We start from the raw sequence: 21,749 nt of genomic DNA on the forward strand, positions 1-21,749 counted from the left end.
GATTTTTGTGCATGATTTTGCCTTGGCAAATATGATATCATTAAAAAAAAAGATAAAAACCAAAACCACGAAAACCCTCCTGCTATCCTAAGGTATTTTCAGGCCAGTGGTTATGCCAAGCTTGCAGTGTGTGTAGCTGGCCACATCATTCCAGGATAAGTAGCTGTAATTTAATATTCCTTGCTAACACATTTGTAAAGGCTCCATAAAAACAAAAACTGGCAAACACTGACAATTCATTTCAGGAAAGGGAAGAAAACAATCTGAAAACAATATAATTGCACTTAGTAGCAAGAGATCATGACAGAATTAATTCAGAATTACAATGTAAAAAATGAAAACTTTACATTTATTCAACTTGAAAGTTTTAAAGCTCTTAATAGCCTGTGAAGAATCAGTTTCAGAAGGACTATTAAAATGTGCAGTTTCTGCAGCTGATGTATGTGACTGACTGATAAGCCAGGTTTAGAGCCACGGTGTTCAATCTTACCAAGGCATGATAGAGAAGCCTCTTTATTCTCCTTCACACATGTCAATTTGATTTTCAGATCCAGTCAAATGTTGTACCAAAGCAGAGAATTCAAGGCAGCCCACAAAACAGGCTGGTGCTTCTCTCACCCTGTGCTTTGCTGCCTGATAACCTGAGGGGAGGGGAGGGAAGTTGCAACCATCCTCTTTTCTCCCAAGATCCCTGAAGAACAGATCCTATCTCTTCTTCACCTGTTTCCATCCCAGACCTCCTTGACTGATCCTAGAGTGCAGCACATCTGCTCTACCTTGGCCCAGCACAGCAACTCTCCTTCCTTCCCAGCCCCAGCTTTAGAGAAGAAAAACACAAAGCAGCACAAAATGAGAATGCAATGCCCAGCAAACACCAAAACTTTGGTTTTCCAACCATACTGAACAGTATCATCCCCACAGCACCTGTATCCTAGACTAGACATGAAGATGGAGTGCTGCAAAACACCAGATACTTCAAAACCTCAATAATGGGAGGAAATATATACTCACAATCTGAGGCAGTGAAATCGTATCACAGTGAAAATATATCAAAAACATTAAATTAGATTAAAACCCCATACAACTGTGATGAGAGGGGAAAAATTTATTAGTCTTTTAGGTTTTCAATGATGAGTTGTAATATGCTCAGCAAATCCATTCCAATATTACATACAAAGGATTTCCTTGTTTGCCATGTTAGAACTAGCTTAATGCTCAGTGGAAATGTAAGGAATAAAAGCAAAAAAGGATTATCTTGAATTTATTGTGAAATACATGATTATTTTTTCCTATTTCAGCAAAACACCTGTAAAGAACTGAGTTCTGTGCTCAGCACCCACCTTCCACAAAGGTGACTCTTGCAGATCACAAAAGGCACTTGAAATTCCTGGAATTTGGGATGTGGGGAAGAGGAGGGATAACAATGCGCTCCTTTTTACTAAGTGCAATCCTAGTATAAATTCAAGCAGCCACAAAGCATTAAGATACAAAACCGCAGGCAGACATGCTAATGAAGGGCTGCAAAGCTGGAGCACGATGAGTGCTGCGTGTCCTCAGTCATCGTCTCCGCCACAGAGGAGCAGCAGCGCTTTCCTGTAGTCCCCGGAGGTGTCTTTCTGTCAATGCAGCACAGCAGCACTGTGAGTCACCAGAGCAGCTGCCAGGAGAGCCCCAGCATGGCTACACAGTCATCCCACCCACAGGAAATCCACATGGATGACTCTCTGCCCAGGAATGACACAAGGAAATTCTCTGCCTCTTACACAGAAGGACTGCCAGAGACAAAAAATCTCTAAAAGCTTTACTAGAAAACAGAGCTGCCTGTCACACATTCGATGCATCTGTCTGCAGGGGAAAGTCCAAAGGAGAAGCGCAGAGCAGCACCAAAAGCAGCACACGGGCAAAGTGCACCTGCCACTGCCTAGAAAGGCGCCAGCTCTGCTCCCTGTAAGCAATGGGAGCTCTGATACAAAACCCATATGGGCCTGACAGGCAGTGCCAAAAAGCAACTCCACGCAGCCTAATTAAGGCAGCATAATGTCAGGAATGACAGTAGAAAAAAATCATAAAATGCAGGACTTTCAAAATAAAACAAAGGGGAATAAAAAGCGCCTTTTGGCTTAGCTTTGCAGTAACAGCTGGCTCCAGATTCCTTGCTGGCTCCTTCCCTTCCTGTTCCTTCCCATCCACTCTAAGGAAATTATGACTCAGAGTGGTTCCACAGTGAAACCCTTTCCACTTGGAAATGTTGCAAAGAGTTCCACACTACAACCCAAGATCTAAACTTCAACCTCGTGATAATTCAGACTCCCACCCATGTTATTTCTCTGGAGCCAGCACCCTCTCTGAAGCGCTGCACAATAAGGAACCCAGACATGAACAAGGAAATGATGTAGTAGCTAAAAATAGTGTATGAGTAATTGCAATTTCAGAAAACCTAGTGAACACTGGAAGGAAACATTTTTCCATAGGAAGTGTCCCCCACTTAAACAATGCCATGTCAAAACTGCAGAGGAACTCATCAGTCTCAGAGCCCAGGTGACCCAGTTCTACCCACACTCTCCCTCTGCCAAAAAAAAACAGTGACAACAGTGACATCTCAATCACCCCCGTGTTCCCTGAGAACAGTAATTTTACCTGAATCATTTGATACAATGATTTAGCAAAATTCTTTCTGAATTCTCGTCTAATATCCAGCAGATCAACTTCACTTCTTGAAACCATGACTCTGATCAGGGTGTCATCATCAGTGCCAGCTCCCTAAAGAGAAAAGACCAAGTAACTTTCAAATGTGAGCTCATTCTGGACACCTGTCATAACAAAACATAAAAAACAAACAAGTATGGTACAACATGAAAGCAACAAGTGGCATCTCAAACCACTCCTGCATTACAGCTCAGCTCCAGAACAGAATATGTGGGACAGTATCAGGAGACATTCACTCTGAAATGTGGAGAACAGAGGACTCACCATGCAGGGTGATCTAATCCCTGGACCTCTATCAAGTGCCAGATGCTCAGGTCTCTTATTTCATGTTTCATCTCAGGCTTCAACTGTGAATGCCCACATAAATTTGAAAGACCCCAGTTCCAAGCTTGCCCAGTAGCACAGCTGCTCACCACAATCACAATCACATATAAATCCACCCTGCAGTGCACCTGAGGCTGCAGAACCACAGTCAGTTCTGGACCTGGCTACCTCAGTCCCAGTGGTGATCAGTACAAAGGAACATCACACAGCAGGACACAGCAGAGCAACTCATCCCATGAACTCTGGCTGTTTCTTGTGGGGGCAAACTTCACAAACTGTTTCCAACCACACAAACGTGTCCCACTCTGTCATCTTCAGTGCTTGACACATTCCATGTTCCTGCGCAGACCAAGGCCCTGCCCCTCTGCTCAGACAAGGCAGACTCCACACAAGCTGAAGCCATACAAACTTGCACGTGCTGACCTGCGGATGCAGCTCAGGGAAGGACTTGGCAGAGCCCCCACGGTCATCTTCAGCCTACCGTCCAGGGCCACTCAATCCTTCTGGGTGCAATAGTCTTGGATTACACCTAAAAACGCCCTAAAGCTGCTCAAAAGTTATGCCATGAGTCCGGTGGTTTCTGAGGAATAAAAGCCAAGGTCTTCCCCATCTAATCATGAAAGATTCTGCTCAGTGCAGAACCTTGCCATGCCAAACTGATACATTAGGAGCGCAAACTCCTCTGGTAAAGTAATAATTGACAAAAAGCTTTCTTATCTGAATGTTTAATGATTCTTGTTTGAATTAAAAATTAAAATTGGGAATCTCAGAAGTGTATAAGAATCTAAAGCCTACAGGAAAATTACATTCTTGAAAAAAAAAAATAATTAAGAAAAAAATTAATCGTCTCAGACAGCTCAGCCCACTGGTACAATATTTTGTATTTTTCACCTGAACCTCATTCTACATTGGTGTTTATAAAAGCAGTAAAGGACTTCTAAAAATTAAGCTATCATTTTGTGCCTCATCACTAACTCTCAAATTGTCACCTCATCTTCTGACAAACACACTTCAGGTCTCTCCAGAAAGAGGAAGGGAGGAATGCCTCAGGGAAGCTGATAACTTGCCTGAAAACAACAGACTACTTGCCTCTGGTTTAATTAATATTACCCACTGGGAGTTAAAAATTACAACTTTCCCTGCTTACCTCTTCCCTTCCAAGACAATGTGAAGCCAACAGAAACATGGATGCACTGCTAATGCAATTCCTGTGTGTAATCTTTTGCAGCTGTTTAAGCCTTTCCTTCACTCTACTGAGCTTCTTTTGCTTCTCAAAACAGGATGGACAGTAATCAAAATGTGTTTCAAAGCTACCTAAAGCCCTCAGTCTGTAAATACTTGCTTCCAAATCAAACAGCACTAGAATTTGCACAATTTACAATTCTTTCCTTTCTCAGTACATCCACCAGCTAAAGATACTCTAGTTTAATCAGCTGGAAGGACCCAGAGGATCTTGCCAGACATTTTCCAGGGTAATAACACCAAGTCACAAAACAGCTGATGACTGTAAAAAGTCTATGGTCTGACAAACCCAGGAGGAATTCAAGGAAACTCAAAAGAAATTGCTTGCATCCTCTCCAGCCCTGCACTCCCTGAACCTTCAGCAGATACTTAGTGATACAGTAACCTGTCAGCATTTACAGTGGCAGAAGAAATTAAGAACAAGTTAAAAGGGGAGGAATTGTAGCTGGAGGAGATGGAAAGTGACGTAGGGAAAACATTTACATACCTTCATGGAATAATAGAGGGTCTCAGCAAAATAGGCAGGCACACTTCGGATGCATTTCACTGCAGAAAGCCAAATGATTGAATTATGGACTGCTATTAAATGCAGGGCACTCTCTGATTGCCAAGACAAGGTGTGTGTCACTGAGTTATTCTCTCCAGTGGTATCACCTGGTCTGTTCCTCTGTTGCTCTTTGGGTTCTGGGATTTAGAACAAGCATTTATTTCTGATAGCAGAGAGAGTTTACTAGTCAAATTCAAGAGCACTGTCCTAGATAAGCTGCCAGGAATAAGGTGAAGGCAGAACTTGGTCTCAGCTCCAGCAGAAGAGCACAGAATGCAGCTTCACCACCTCTTCTCTAGATATAAAAACGGATCCCAGGTGATCAATTACCTTACTAAAGGAACCTTGTTTTCATGCCAGTCTCTGTGACAACATGTACCAATTTAAGGAGGCCTAGGAGTAAGCAAAGGCAGCGTAGTGCCAGACATGTTAGGACTCAATTACCCACTGCCAGCAGCAGCTTCTCCAAATCACCAGAGGTCTCCCGGTCGATGGTCTCCTCAATCTGGAAGCCAGAAATGGTCATGTACTTGTCAAACACTGCAAAACAAAGAGTGCTCCATCAAGGAACAGCCAACATTCCTGCCAGTGCCCCTCAGTTCAGGACAATGCCACCTGTGTGTCACTATCCACAGTTCAGGTGCTGCTGGCCACTCACTGCCCAGTTCTGAGCACCAATTTCCCCTCAGATTCCCCCTGTACAACCCCTCTCTGCACCTGGGACAGCCCCATGCATTATTCCCAATAGCCTGAATAGATTGAGAAGAGATTTATGGATGGACAAGGAGCAGGGGGAAAGGTGTTGTCCCTCTTTGATCAGCTCATAAAATAGGCACCTGGTATGGGCTGAACTTTTCCAGGCTAGATTTGAGGCAGAAGCTTTCAGGCCCTCATTAACCATGCCACTTACCCCTCCTCAAGTGGGAAACGCTGCGAGTTCCCAAGATAGTGATGAACTTTTCTTCATCTGTTCCCCATTTCAGCTCCCCAGCTCTGAACAAAACCTGTTAGAATTCAAGAGTGCCAAACATCAGCATTTGCTTTGTACCCACAGATCCTGTTGAAAAGCTCTACTTGTCTTACTCTAAGGAGCATTAAATTTACTAACAAGCTAGCTGGAGGGAAAAAAAAAGAAAATTGCCAAGTACTGAACTCATCTTAGAAATAAATGAAAAAATCTGAAATTGACTGTGAAGGCATTTCCATGAGTAACTGACTGTGCAGAGTCCTCTTCATAAGCCTGAAGTTCCCTGAAACTGTGATAATACAGCAGATAAAATCTATTGACAGTACTGCATTTTCTGCCCTTTTTCCCTTCCCTTTTTCAGAGTAGCAAAAATTTGTTACATGATGGCTCTTCATCAGAAGAACCATGCCAACTTGGCCCAGGAGGAAGTTTTCCAGGAAGGAGGAGAAGATGGATCTAGAAGCTCTCAGAAAGAGGATTTGTGGGCTGATAAATTGTTAGTTGTTTGAAATCAGATTTTAATCACGGTTTTAGTACATTTGTGGCTTTTCAGGCAAGTCTGTCTTTAATGGGGACAAAGGCACGGGTGCATTTTCAGCACCAGGAGGGTAAAGCACTTCAAAAAGTTGGAATGACCAAGAGCCAGGAGAAAAAGAGAAAGAAACTTGGAAAATGAAACAAGTTCTTCTGACAGTCGGAAAACTTTGCCTTTTTCCAAATTGTGTGCTAAACACTCTGTAAGGAGAAAGGTTGTATATATTGTAGTATGTGATCTTTTTAATATTAATGGTACAGAATAAAAAAAGGTGGAGAGGAAAATGCTTTCAAGGTACTCACTGCAAGGATATTTATTACAAATAACATATGCTAAGCCCTCCAAATGAATACAGTATTCTCCATTCAGTAGCAAATGAGTCCCAGTACAGCATTTAGAAACACCAGCAAAAGATTTGTTTAGAACATGAGAAGTTGTTAACAGCACTTTTTGTCAGCTTGAAGTTCTTACCTGCCTTGCCACTGGGCAATACACAAAATGACCTCAACTACACAACTTTAAAGAAGTGATATTCACAAAATCTTTTCCAGAAAGTTACACTTTCTCTGTCAGGCATTCTCATAAAAATCTCACAATTGCTTTGAATATGTAGTAATCGTAGGCCCAAAAAATTTACAAATCTCTGAGCAAAAAGTTTACCTTCTAATGTATCAAGTTCTTTCCAGAATATACGACTTGAGAAGAACATTGGGAAGCCAAAAATACTCCTACATTTGCACAGTCATGTACCTCAGTTCTGACCATCTGTACCTGGCAATAGCAATTAGAAAATGACTGAATCTGTTCCAGCTGTGTTGGGTGGTGAATGGAAAGTCCATTGACTCGAAGTCCCAGCTCAAGCTAAATGTATGCAGCAAACCACAGGGACAGTTGGGAAAGCAGGACCTCTTCAACAGCTGGGTTTGGTGCCTCCTATATTTAGCTGCTTCCCAATTAAAGGGACCAAAAGGAATCTATCTACCTACCAGGGCCAGTGCTTCATGTATTACCTCAATTACACAGGCCCAGCTAAAAGCATAACTGAAAATTCCATGGAACAATCTAGTTCACAATAAAAAAGCTTGCCCCTCTAATTTTCCAGCTGTAATTTTCACAGGAAATTAACTTTAACAGCAGAACAACTGAATTGAAAGGACAAAGGATAAGCCTGTGCCAGCTAAATATATTTTGCCAGTCTGTCTCTCCATCTTGCTGTCAGAAACGTTTTATTGATCTGATATTCTATTTCTACTCTATGTCATGTTGAAAAATCCCTGTATTTCTTTCATCTCAACAGACAATTTATGAAAGAATAATGTCTCATGCAGAGTTGTCTGAAATAACTGAGAAGAAACATGTGTTAAATGAGTTGTAATCCAATTGCTGAAATATTGACCATCAGTCCAACAAAGTGAATAGCACCCAGCAAAAGGCTGGCAAGGACATGAATTAACTGCTGCCATTCCTTTCCATCCAGAGCACAGGGTTAGGGAGCAGTTATGGATAAGGGATTAAATTCAGAGAGAAGTCCAAGTCAGGTATTAAGGAATGAACTATTAACATCTGAGTTTTCCAGCAGTGAGTCTCTCAGTATCATCAAGTTTCAGCCTCTCTTCTGATGATCTACTCACTGTTTCATTCAGGCCCCACATTCAGTAATAAGCAAAACTGAGATGTGAAAATGCCAAATACTTTGATCCCATTATTTCAGGTTTTGACAGTTATTTTGTCCAGAACATACAAAAGTACATGAAAACATATTTAAAAACACACAGAACCTTAATTATCATTCTTTCAGATTTGAGTTCTAGCTGTACACCATCTTCATGAGATAACCCTAAGTCAGTCACCCACCTGAGCATCCTGCTCAACAAGAGCCTCATCAACTCCAACGTCAGGATCTCTGTTGGCCTAAACAGAAATTCACAAGCTGATAAACTGAAGAATCAGAAGTCAAAAAACATTTATCTCTTAACTGTAAGTTAAGAAGTCACCCCTAATGCATCTTCTCCAAAACCACCCTGTTTTTCCTTTTTCATTGCATGTGCCAGTATGAAATAAGTATCCTCTTCCCATTTTGCCCTCAAAATCCTACACAGCAGCACCTGCTACACCCATGGCTATCACAGAAGTTTTCTGCTTCAGTGATATGGCAATGACTCAGAAGAGATCCCAAGGCTGACCCTGCATGTCAGAGGAAGTGACTCAGCTCCAGAGCCAACCCTGCCTAGCACTGGGCCCATCCAGAACCCAGCTTAGCAAGCAGAAAGTGATGAGTGCACCTAGAAGTCAAAGTCATCCCACAACAGGACACAGACCTGCAGCAGCACCACCAGCAGCCTCTGGAAATGGCCTGATGTTTCCCCTGTGATCTTATCCTCTAGGCTGGCTTCATACTCTGCAAAAGAGCAACATCCACTCACCACCTTACAGGTTCCCTCGCTATTTTGAGGGGAAGGCAAGGAAAGGCAAAAAGACTCACAATTTGTAAAATCATCTCTCAGAAACATCTTTAACACTCAGGACATATTCTGCTTTCACTTACAACATAACACTATTTTAAAAAAATACAGCACCTCACACCTCATGTCAGGAACTGATTACTCACAATTATTTTGAAGTACAGGTGACATGCCTGGATTCAGCTCCTTAAGGAACTAAAGGGGATACAGACATGAAGTAATGCTAAAATATGGCAGTCTCACTGTACAAAAACCATGAGCCCAGAAAAGTCTGCTACTAGTAAATTTTGCCCCTGAAGACTCTGTGTTTGGGCTCAAAATTTGTTAAAACATGAGAATTTCTTGTGGGGCAGGAATCTGCATAGAGTTAAAAGAAATCTACTCCTGTGGCCAGCCAAAACCTGCACCTGCTTTAGCATAAGTGCACTTGAATACAGCATAGAACAAAAAGCAGGGGGAAAAAATCACTTCTGTTTTATGTGATATCAGTTTTCTTGTTTCCAATTACTGAAAATTGCCTTTTAGTCAAAGGGATGAAAATAATGGGTGGAGGAAAGAAATGCTTTTGAAAGAATTCTAACTAGTACGGCACAAAGAACCATAAGTTGCAGTCACAGCCTTGAAATAAAAACTATTCCAATTTACAATTCAAATTCTTGGTCCTTTCAATAGGAAGTTCTGCAACACAGCAGAAAGAGCTCTCTTATTGGACACATCCATCAGATGCAAGATAGACCTTATCTGAAAGATGAGTTAAAATCATATGAAGGGAACTGAACAGAGACTCTTCTTTTATACAGAAAATTACCTTGCTGATAAACTTGTTTAATATTCTGCACTTCTGCAGGTGTTCTGGAGGCAAGAATTTCAGTCAACACTTTCTCATTGGTTCCTGCTCCCTGCAGGGGTGCAAGTATGAATCAGTTGATGGAATAACAAAAGCAAAACAAGAATTCCCTTCGACAATCAAAACCAAGCATAAACTTATACATTTGGACCAAACAAAAAAATATTTTCTTCTTTCTGGTATACTCTGGAGGTTTTGAAGATAATTTCTCCCAGTTCTGTCTTAATTGTTTCCAAAACCAACCCAAAAATTTATAAAAGCCCAGTGCTGCAGGATTCAGACGGGCCCTTCCATGCCCAAGCACAGCCAGGTGTTCCTCAGTTCTTTGCTGTGACAATCTAGGACATCAAGAGCAGTGAACAGAGTTTGCATCTTAGCTTTAATACATATGGTGTCTGTCACCAGTCAGGACACAGATAAGCACAGAGCCACTCAGCACAGATCTGCACCCTGCTGTCAACTGTGCTGTTAAACAAACTCCTTCTTCTGCTGCAAACACACTTGACAAGAGAATTGTTAACCCAGATAGATTCAGCAATTCTGCAGTTCCCAGTGACACCAGAAGCAACAGCCACTCTTTCACTTTTACAAGGATAAAACCTACAAAAGCCAGGCCAATATCTTGTATCCACAAATCTAAGCCTACTTTGTTTGCAAGAATAATCCACTCTCTTCACACAAAAAAAGGAGTCATTTCACAAAAGCAACACTGAAATGCAATACTGAGCAGTTTTTGCTTCAGCATGTTATTTACAACCTTTCCTGTGAGGGAAACACTGAATACTAAATGCATACCAAGATATGCAACTGCACACAAAAGTATTCAGAACACAAATCTGCCAGGTTACAGGCAATCATTTCCAAAATGCAGATTGTTTCATGAACATGCCCACTCAACAAGGGAGGCAGGTAGAACTACACTCACTCTAATCCAAGCAGCAGCAGTGAAAATGGATGGGACAGCCTTTAGCACAGAGTTAGTGCTCTTAGCTGAGTTATCTTGCACTCAAGTCTCTGCCATCACATCTGCTTTATTGTTACCCCCCTTGGTTGAACTGCAGCCAGTACTGACATCTTTTCCCATGCAGATATTCTCTGAAATTCTAGGCTTTTGGGTTTAATACATTTTTTTTGTAAGTGACAAAAACAAAACCACTCTTGTTTCACTATCTCTACATTCCCTCCTACACCTGTTTATTCTGTCATTTCCCTGTCAGTCTTTGACTCCTAAATCAATAAAAGGAGTTTACAAATACAATTTTTTTATTAATCAACAAGGCCTTTATCAGTTTCTCAGTCAGGTATCATCTCCCCTTCCCCCAATGCACATAAAGGCGTTACAGAAAACCTCCAGGAATGAAATTTCTATCTGAGGGACTATTTGCTGGGTCACAGGTGCATGAGCACTTGCTTACACAGTTGGCTAAAGCCTACGTATTAACCAGCTGCTCATCCAGGATCTTGGAAATTTACATGGAAGTGTCATTCCACAAAGCACTACCTCACACTTGAGTCAAGTTCAATGTCCTCTATTTGATCAATACTGTAAATAGTTTGGGGACATTGAATTCCTGAAATTCCATGGGTGTGACGGGTGGAAAAAAAGAGCACATGGAAGAGAAATTTCTACACATCCACATTGTAAATTGTTTATTTACCTGGCCTGCCCAGAAAGGCACTAAATGCACTCACTAAAGAGAAAATATAGAAAGGTAACACTGACAGGGCCATCTATTATTTCCTCTGTGTTACTGAAGGCAGTTTTTAGAGCACATTTAATACTACAGACAATACGTGCTCATCATTTCGGTGGAGACCAGTTTACACAAGCTCATCAGTTTTGGACTTGAACTGCAGTCCATCATGGGTAACACACTCTGTAGCTTAAATAACAGTCAAGAAGAAACAAAGAGCACCACACTTCCATTAAATGCTCTCAACTAATTTTCATACAGCTGTATAGCTATAAAACTTTAGCTGCTCAAGCAGAAAAATCCAAAGCCCCTCTGGACTTCAGCACTGCACTTGGACAGCAAAAGGAATGTGAAAGCAACTGCATATATACTCATTGTATTTAAACCAGAAGGAACAATTCTTATGCTGTGTGGATTTCTAAACTACCTCTGAATCATTATGATTTTTTAAAAAATGCAAAACTATGACATTGGCAGGGGTTAGCACAACTTTGCTGATTTTTTTTTTTCTTTTAAATCAACCAAAAGCACCAATCATTTCATGTAACACATGAATTCCTCTTACCTTGATGGCATGCTTCAATGCATGAGCATCAAAAATATACGCTGGTCTCATCAGAGATACCATCAAGGTTTCAAACTTGCCAGTAAGTTCTGATTTCAGGTCATCCACGAGATCCTAGTGCAGGACAAACAGAGCTGCAATGAGCAAGGACTAAGCATTTCAAAAGGAGGCACACAAGTCTGCAAGCTGACTGACTCTGAAGACACAGCAAAAAACACAAAGGCCACCTCTCTTTTTGTTTTAATTGGTCCTCAACTGAAACAAGGCAGGAGAAAAGGATAAACAGGCATTTGGAAAACCTTAAACACACTGATCTTTTTTTGGATAAGGCAGAGTGGAGGAGAGGGAGAGAAAAAAGCAAAGGTAGATTTCCCTGCAAGGAATGTTTTTCAGGGAATATGGTGAATGTGTCTCATATTTTAAAGTCATCATTGTAAGACAGAATCAGCTCGTTTCCAGAGGTGTTTCTTCTTCTTACCCTGCCAAATAAGGTTTTAAAGGCAGAAGCTATTTCTTGACGCTGAGCATTGTTTCTGGTGGCGAGGATAGTCAGCACAGTTTCTTCATCAGTCCCTGAAGTTAGAAAGAACAAGTTACAAACACACTCTAAAAAACAAACTGCATTGGCACAAATTCAAAAGGCAGTGAAAGATGCTTTGACAACAACAGCCTACTGGCAAACAGCAGGAGCATTTAAAATAACAAATGTCACCAAACCCCAAGCTGAGCCACCAAGTTTGGTGCAAAAACATGACTGGAGGGCTTAACATGTTGTTTGTTGTCCATCAGTGTTCCGGTGACCCAGACTCTGCTCTCCAAGCATCAGCGGTAACATTTAGTCAGTTGGGCTCATCAACAAACTGCCAACTCCCAGCAAAACTCAGTCCAACAATTCCAAACACCCCAGAGGACAGCAGCATGGAGCTGTTATCCATCTAATAGGCAAAGTTTGCAAGGTAGGTCCTCCCAGCACAGCATCTTCCCAGCCCCACTGAGTTTGCCTGTACGCTCAGGTGTATCACACATCCCTCCTTCCCTTCCTTCTGCTTCCTTCCACAGGTGGCTTCAGAGAAAGCAGTAACCCGTGGTTTGTTCTCCCAGGGGAGTTTTGGGGCAGAAAGCTACAGTGTGGGTTTACAGAGCACTTCTTAGTCTGCATTCACACTGTGTGCCCACATTCCTTGTCCCAGTAACTGTACTGTGCTCACACATTTCCAGGCACTGTAAAATTTTGTGCTCCCAGAAGAGAGTGTGGAGCATCCATTTCTTAATTTCTTCTTTTTTTCCTTCATGCTAATCCAAAAATAAACATCCTTGAGAGCTGCACAGTCACAACCAGGACACACCCAGACTGGTGCGGGCCTGGGGCTGTCATTCCTTGGCTTGTAGACACACGCCCTACTCTCATCTACTGAGACAAAGTAGGTCAAAAAGGATATCTGCAAAGGAGGAAGAAAATAAAAATTATCCTTACCTATTCCCTTCATGGCCTTACGAAGGGCTTCTGCATCAGCTCTGGCATCAAAAGGAACAAAGGCTGTCACGGTACCTCTCGTGTACTGAGGGGGGAAAAAGACATGGAATAGAATATTGCATCTTCCAGTTCATACAGGAGCTCAGGCTACATTTGAACTCACAGTTCAAAAGCTGACTGTATTTTTCTTGCAAGTGTCTGCAAGAGCAGTCTGTGGGTGTTTAAACACAGCTCACTCCAGAGGCACTACTATGGTTTTCCTTAGCAGAGCACTAGCTAAATTTGGGTATATTTACATACCAATTCTGCAAACTACTGTTATCTCCTGAATGCAGGGAAATGACTAAGAATTTATCATTTGCTAAAGTAATTTGAAAAATTAATTGCACAAATCATGTATGCTAGGCAAATGGCACAAAGACACATATGGAAATAGGAACTTCTCCTCAAGAAAACCCTACTGGACCTCTCAAGCAGTATCACACCAATTTTTTCCACCACCCTGCAAATGAGACCCTCTGAACTTTTCAATTTTTATCATAGTGCTTTTGACATGAGCAACCTCTTAAAAAGTGATTCAGCTACATTAGTTTGCAGCTAAAAAAAAAAAAAAAAACAAACAGTTCAAACATAAGGATAAGAGATCACCTTGTCCAAACACAAAAATAATTCTGCTAGGTTTCCATGGAACATGGCTCTTGAGGGAATTTCTCTTTGGATTAAACACAAAAGGACATTCATCATCCTTGTGGAAAAGTTTTGCCTTTATTTAAACAGGATAGTTCAAGAACCTATATGTGTTTAGCACAGTAGTTAATTTATTAACTATGGAAGTGGCCAAAAGGGGAAACGCTGGGTTTGGGGAACAGGAAGAAGTTTCCAATAGCTGAAGAGGGGAAATTTCCTGTAAGTACTATTGTAAAAAGTAGCAATCAGAACATTTTTCCACTCTCAAGAAAGAGCATGACAGCAAGTACCAAGACACCTACTGAGACTGGCAGCAGATTACTCCAGAGGCAGCACAGCCATCTGGCCTTCCCTGGAGTTAGGAATTCCAGCCAGTCCATGCCTTGGTCTCCAGTCAATGCCCTCATCAGAGACAGGTCAGCCAGAAGGGCAGGGAGAAAAGAGCAGTAACCAGAAACTGCCCCAGGGCTCCCGTGTGCTCCTGCCAGCAGACACTCCCCAGGCTCCCACAGCAGCAGCAGCCAGGAGTCAGGTTCATTTCTCACATATTCTGACAGAGCAGAACAAAAGCATCACAGGGTTTAATGGCAACAACAAATTTCTTTTTGGGAGATGGTTTCCAATAGCCAGAATAACTCAGAGGCATGACAATCCCACTGGAACACTCTGCTTGCCCCATTATATGCAGTTTTTTTGGGTAGTACTTCAAATGTATTTCAAAGGTTACCATGAAAAAAACCTCAAGGATTTGGGACTCACTTTTACAAACTGAATTTAATTTGGTAAGACAGATAAAGACTGAAAAGCCTTTCCCTCCTCCTCCTCCCTTACTACCACTCCACCCAGAGTAAGGTTATTTTATTTTTGTTCCATATCATCTCAACATAATATTACAGAAGTACTTTTCCTTTGGAAATGACCAATGCCAACAAATCTCAGAGGAAGCAGATATTGATCTTCTGCTTTCTTTTGCTTATCTTGTTATAAGCAAGAGGAATTCCCCTTCACAATTCCTAAGTCTTGTGACAACAGCCCAACATTCCTATGTGGCCATTCTAGACAAAGCATGTGGGAACACTAAATGCCAGATGAAATCTCTGCATCGCCCTCCTCATTTTTGTTAACTGGCAAGAATCCTTCAAAACTCTCTATTCCAAAGCACTGCATAGAAAGCCTGAACATGCACTAAGCTTGATGAACAATTTCTGAAAGTCTCCTGGTTCAGCTGGAGCTTAAAAGACTTTTCTTGATGACTGAGCACCGTTTGCATTTCCAGGCATTCCCTTGTGGGACACAGCACCCAGTGGATTTTGGCTCCCCACCTGCCACAAGCACCCTGCATCAGAACCTGAGCTGCACCTGCCTTTAGGAGCCACATGTGGGCAGATGTGACACTCCCAATAGTTGGCCCAGTACTGGGAAAGGGTGAAGCCATCCCTGACTTCCACATCAGAGCCCTACTCAACCTAGTGCTTTTTAGAGCACTGCAGTGTGGCCTGACAACGGGGGTACAGCAAGGAATTCTCAGGCACACTGTTCAACACCCACAAATCCATCTAAAACACCCTACTATTCACAAGTGCCCTTCCAGTTACTCTAGTTCAGATTTGTCATTTGAAATACAAAGACAAGAGCAGAAAACTCTGCAGCAGTAAGACCCTCGGTCCATGGAGGGAAGAGCTGTCTCCTCCTTCCTAAGCATGGAACAGTTTGGCCATACAAAGAGAGAGTAACACCTCTTCTGAACCACCATCACAGCTTGAACCACACTTGCTGTCACAGCAAATCTGAAACAGGAGCTATGAACCCGACAAACTTCATTATTTATTTACCTCTATGAAAGATAACTTATCTTTAGTATCACTACAAACATTCCTTGCCGTTTAAGTAAGCAGATACACAATAACACTAAAGTCCCATAGGTCCTTTTTTCTTTGGATAGTGAACTTCCCACCCAGTAGCACCCAAAGCACATCAATGAAAAAGACAAATAGTCTTTGCTATAAATCGTTTGGTAATCTGGAGTTATCCTTTACTCAATCACCACACCTTACACCAGGCAGTAAAATAATAAAGAGAAGCACAACACAAAAACCTCAACACAAAGTGTATTATAAGATTACAACACCCCAAACCTACACACATTCTTTTCTGTCCACATTCCCAATACAGTGATTGTTGTTAAGGAGTCATGTGTAGTGCAAGGGAAATTTATGATTACCCACTAGAAATAAACAGTGCCTTTCATTTTCTCCAGACACTTTCCAATGAGACCAATGAAGCTCCTAGAAACACAAAATCAGCATGAAAAGGCAGAGGTGGAAAAAAAAAATACTACAAAGCAAGAGATAATACTGCTTTAGAATTTATGCCTCTCCAAATGAGGAAATTGACATTCCCTGGTACTTTTGTCCAATTCTATGCTAGCAAAGGTTTCCAGAAGTAGAAGATAAAACCTCATCAGGTGAAATGTTTCTAGCCAGCACCTCAAAGTGAGTATCTCCCAAGAGATAATTTAGCATCACAAATTAACACCACAACATATCCTGGCAACAGTAACAATAGCCACTTAGCAAGGTTCCTTTTCATTTTCCTCACCGAGACACAAAATATTTCCTGCCCCAAAGCCCGTGTTTAGCCACTGTTAAATACAGAGCAGTGGTATCAGCAAACAACAGACCACTGTTTTGAACTGATTGAACTGATTGAGGCTCCTTCCCCACTACCATGGCTCTGCAGCACTTACAGCAACTTCTTCTCAGAGTTCCACAGATGAAGAGCCACCTCCTTTCTCTGCAGCAACTGAAGCAGTGTCTCAAAAATTTGCTGCTGGAAAACTCTGTATTTAGTGCAGACAAGGTGCTGAGACTTTTTTTAAGCAGCCATTTGTTTACAATATGACACAGGAAAACTGTGGAGTGGTAAGATTGGAAATGGAAACAGAGAATATTTACCAGCAAAGAGAGAAGGTATGCTATTTCCAGCATATAGAAGAGAGCTCAGGTCATGTGCTAGAATAAATGATAGACCGCTGTAAGATGTCTTACACAAGAACCATCTTGCAGATAAACACAACAGTGTTCACTGCTGACCTGAAAGACTTCACAGTCATCGAAGCCCACACAGAGATGCCAGTTCAAACTGTGCTCTAAAACCAACATGACACAAGAAATAAGCAATTACTTCCTGACATTTCAAGGGCAGTAAAGTGCAAATGTGATTGGATGGATACAGGTGCAGAGCTGATGAAAATGCAGAACTATAAAGACATGTCTGCAAAACACTTCTCCAAGTTTAACAGGACTTCAGACCGTCTGCTTAAACAGCAGGCGTGAGCTCAGGTCAGCAGGCTCTCTCACATCTGCCCCACTAAATTTAAACTCTTGAGAAAAAACAATTACACAATATCTGTGGTGAACTCTGAGTCAGTAGACCATGGAGATATCAAAGACAGAGAGGACGGATGGAAAAAAAAAGGAAGAGAGGGGGTGGGAGAGAAGGAGAAGAGCAAGCAGCAGCCACATAGGAACCAACACAGAGACATTTGAGAAACCCATCCTCACGAATAACCTCAACAGAGGCAGAGGGGGGCCGCCCAGAACCCAGCTCTGAAGAAGTGTTTGTACTTTGGAATGTGAGACAATCCTCTGGAGCACTATGGAGCTGGCAATGCTATCCCTGTGCTCCAAGTCACAGGTGCACAATGGCAGAACAGGAACTCCAGATATAGCACAGAGCGGCCACACCTTAACCAGCAGCAAGTGATCCTTTCCTGGCAGTTTAAAAATGGACTCAAATACTCCCAAAGTTTTACTCAGGAAAAAAAATTGGGAGTAGCAGACCAAACCAGATCAGTCCCTGGCACTTGCTGCTTTCTTACCAGATTTCTGAGCCAGCAAGCACAGGGCAGGAGTTCCCAGCCTGTTCACTGAGCAGGAGATGGTGCCCTGTGGATCGCTGCAGTAACAAAGACCACTGCACACACAGCTGGGAGAGAAAGAGCAGCTTGTCAGGGCAGCAGGGCTCCCTCAAAGAAAGCAGATAAACATGGGCAGGGAGGGACCAGCCTGTGCAGCACATCACAGCATGCTGTAGTTTTCCTACAAAATGAATGAACCTCTGTTCTGGACAGTGAACACACACATTTCCTCAAGCCTTTGGGCAAAGAAAAAAAAATTTTCCCAGCTAGGCAAGGACAGGTACTTCAGTGACCAAGACTCCAAATATAACTTACCTTCTTCAAAGATTTTATTCTTCAGTGATATAGCCAGACTAAATTGGACTCCAGTACACTCTGCTGTGCAGCCTTTGTGAACTGTGAAGCTTTAGTTGTACACAAGGAGTTTCTGTCAGCATTTCATGGGGATTTTCACTCTTACCTCCATTTCATAATGCAACATATAGAACAGACAGCTGTCATGAGAAGTAGAGTTTCTTCTTCAATTTGCTTTTTTATTTTCATAAAAGGACTTACAGGTTACAATACTTTAACACTCACAGTGTTTTGTTGCTGCCTAACTGCACAGGCAAAGAATACTGCTTACATGGAAAGCAGTCCTCTGAATGTGGAAATTTGAGAACAAGGCCTCTCTAATAAAAACCCTCATTGTTCCAATCTACCTCCACTCACCATAGATAAAAAAACATCCCCAAGTGTCACCACAGGCAGTAGAAAATTTACTATCTGAAGCCAAGAGTAACTGGTTTGCCCTAGTGAAGAATGGAATATTCCTGCTAAGAAGATGAATTAAAGTTTGTCTCTGTGGAACAGACAAGAGTATTGTAAATCTCCATGCTTTTACTAAAAGAAAGTTACCCTTAAGCCTATAAATAAAGCTACATATACTATAGCAGAAGTCTTACTGTCCAAGTATATCTCTCTGGCCAGGTGCCCTGCATTGACATGGCTAAGGGCTCCTGTTCTCCTAACATGCATCCCACAATCCAGGCCTGATGTTTAGAGAAAGAAAAATCCCTTCTTTGTCACTCAAAAGAAACCCCAAAACAAAACACAACTTCAAGAATTTAGAAAAATAGTATTAAAAACTTTTCTTTAAAAGAAGTTCTCTTTCTTTCTTTCAAAACGAAATCCAGACATAATATGAGTAAATATTCACAAGGGTATTAAAACACTACTAATCACTCATTAAGTGCAATTACTCTGACCTTTGTGAAAGCCCTAATAGACCTTGATTGCTTTCCCTTCCTACAGCAGTACAAACCCCATAAAGCCATTACAAACCCTACTAATGAGCCATTAAACGCCTATTTTACTTTTCAGAGTGTATGCATTTGATGCAACTATAGAAACAAATGCTGGAGTCCGCCCCATTTTCCACGCCTTCATCCCGGCTCAAACCACAGCAACCAAAGGGCTGAAAAGAAAAAGTCCCCAAACCAAGAACTGCACGATAGCTCCAAGGCTCCCAGAAAAAATCATGTTAGCTATGAGAAAACTGGGAATGGAAATACCGAGCTCCGAGCCCCCACTAGGCACTGCCACGCCGATATTTTTTTTTCTGCTTCCTTTCAGTGGAAGGAGCCTCCACCCATGCGCAATATAAACACAGGGTACCGAAAACTTGGCCAAATTAGTGGAAACTGGTGGGAAAAAAAAAAAAAAGAAAAAAGTTGCGCCTGACTCGTCCCTCACATGATCCCCGTTCCCCTCCCGTCCGCCGGTTTAAAGGAGCCCGAAAAGAAATCGGTGAGGAGCCAAAGTGAGCAGGAAAGCGAGAATACGAGGATGTCCCCGGGAGTGGCCGGGCACGGGCCGTGTCCTCCCGGAGCCGCCGCCTTCCTCACCTTCGCCATCTCGGGGATCCTCCGGGTGGGGCCGAGTCCGAGTCTGCAAAGAGAGATGCGACAGTGAGGGACAGCGAGGGAGGCAGGAGCGGACAGCGAGTGACAGCGCCCACCCCTCACCTCCAGCGGGAGCGCCGAGCGAGGCAGGAGCGGACAGGGAGGAGCGCACAGGGAAGAGATCCGACAGGGAGGAGATCCCGCTTGCCCCGCCGCTCTTGCCTCAGTCGGAGGCCGGGCCAGCCCCACCCCGGGCGGGCAGCGAGCCTCGGCCGCCTCCCGGGGCCGCCTGCAGGCCGGGCACCGCCCGCTGCCTCCCGGCTTTCTCCTCCTCCATTCCTGGGATGCGCTGAAGGGCGGCATTAGCGCTTGGTTTCTTAGCGGTCGTGAGTTTTTAAAAGAAAAGTTGCATTTGCCGACAGACAGGTGCTCAATAGCACAGGTCTGTAGTAAAATCGGTTCCCACGAATCTGAAGGGATCCTGTCCCAGCACTACATGTAGGGCAAGACTGAACTGAATTCGGTAAAAAGCAGACGTTTCATTAGCTGGCCTAGGATGGCTTCCAAGTAAGCCAGGTTAGCACAACCAGCACAGTGTTGAATGCAATGCCAAGGCTGTAATTTTTGACTATCAGAAATTTCAACACTTTTTCAATTTTGACACTTTTTACTTCATGTCTTCCAGCAGGACTGCTTTTTTGCTGCCCCAGGAATAAGGAAGATAGATCCACTTTGGGAGAGCAAGGAGGATGGAGCCTGCATGGCTACTCAAGGAGCTGCTCCATCCAAGCTGCAGACAGACTCACTCCACCAGCCACACAGCCTTGAGTCAGATGGAAGGGGGGAAAGTGACTGCAATGCGAATGGAATTCAGTGTCTCTGCCAAAAATAAAACATGAACATAATCCCGCTGTGTGAGCGTTTTAACATGTAACAGTCACTGCTGTCTGAAAGCAGTTGCATTTGCCTTACAAACAGCAAGAAATACACAGATCAGGATGTAAATTTAAATATTTTGTCCAGCATTTCTTGTTGCCCCAGCAATGCACATGTAGTTCAGCAAAAACATGGGATCCACCCATCTGGCTTCCTCTGCAGGACCGAGGAACAAACTGTTTGCTAAAATATCCTGATTTACTTATTAAACTCTGATTTGAATCTAATCCATTGAAGTTGCATTCCACATAAGCCCAAAGATGCATGAAGAGAATAGAGAGCTGCTCATAGCATGCATGTGGAAATGCACATATGAATTAGATATAGAATCACAATATTAAAGAGAACATTATAGATTATAGTTTAAAAAAAGAGCAGTTGATATTCAAATTGGTTACTTTCAATTTAAGCACAATCTTGCTTAGACATCCACTCCCTTCTGCAAAATAAAGTCTTTTTCTCTTTACACATCATACCCAGAGGAGAAACAGGCCACACTGGATCATGTTTGAGGCTGTACCATCTAGAGAGTGCAGACATAAGTAAATAAATGAAGTGGGAGCCAAATCCACTCTGTTTAACACGCTCCAAAATTCTGTCAATTAAAATGAGGCACACGAACACTGCAGTAAAGGCTCCTTAAGTGCCACATGGAAGTCAAACCTCATTAGTGAATCAGATGTGTGATAAAATTATTGGGTGATGTGGAGATTTTTAAAAAGCTGTATCAATATCACATGAACAATTCATTAAGCTCTAGGAATTAAAAAATATGTAATAATCATCACTTGGAAATACATTAATAGAATCTCTACTACAGTAAACATCACACAAGGGTCAGTAAGACACTTTCCTTGACACAAAAATATCTATTAAACTTCACAAATAAAACACAGCCTTGCATAATTTGGAAAAAGGTGTCTGTCTGATAAATTATTTAGCAGTTAGCATGGGACCACCT

At 42.4% G+C, this 21,749-nt stretch overlaps 1 protein-coding gene across 1 annotated transcript; it reads right to left on the reverse strand.

Moving 5' to 3' along the window:
- Positions 1-1,090: 1,090 nt before the first annotated feature.
- Positions 1,091-20,214, reverse strand: ANXA5 (annexin A5). Its single transcript, XM_056489990.1, has 13 exons — positions 19,976-20,214; positions 19,856-19,898; positions 13,364-13,448; positions 12,368-12,462; positions 11,890-12,003; positions 9,592-9,682; positions 8,640-8,719; positions 8,176-8,232; positions 5,730-5,823; positions 5,264-5,359; positions 4,760-4,818; positions 2,638-2,760; positions 1,091-1,616 (listed from the first exon to the last, which is right to left on the reverse strand). Exons 2-13 carry the CDS (start codon positions 19,862-19,864, stop codon positions 1,554-1,556), a joined length of 966 nt encoding a protein of 321 aa, XP_056345965.1. The 5' UTR covers positions 19,865-19,898; positions 19,976-20,214; the 3' UTR covers positions 1,091-1,553.
- Between the last annotated feature and the right edge of the window lie 1,535 nt (positions 20,215-21,749).

Source organism: Oenanthe melanoleuca, chromosome 4 (assembly GCF_029582105.1).
Source record: "Oenanthe melanoleuca isolate GR-GAL-2019-014 chromosome 4, OMel1.0, whole genome shotgun sequence".
NCBI classification, from domain to species: Eukaryota; Metazoa; Chordata; class Aves; order Passeriformes; family Muscicapidae; genus Oenanthe; species Oenanthe melanoleuca.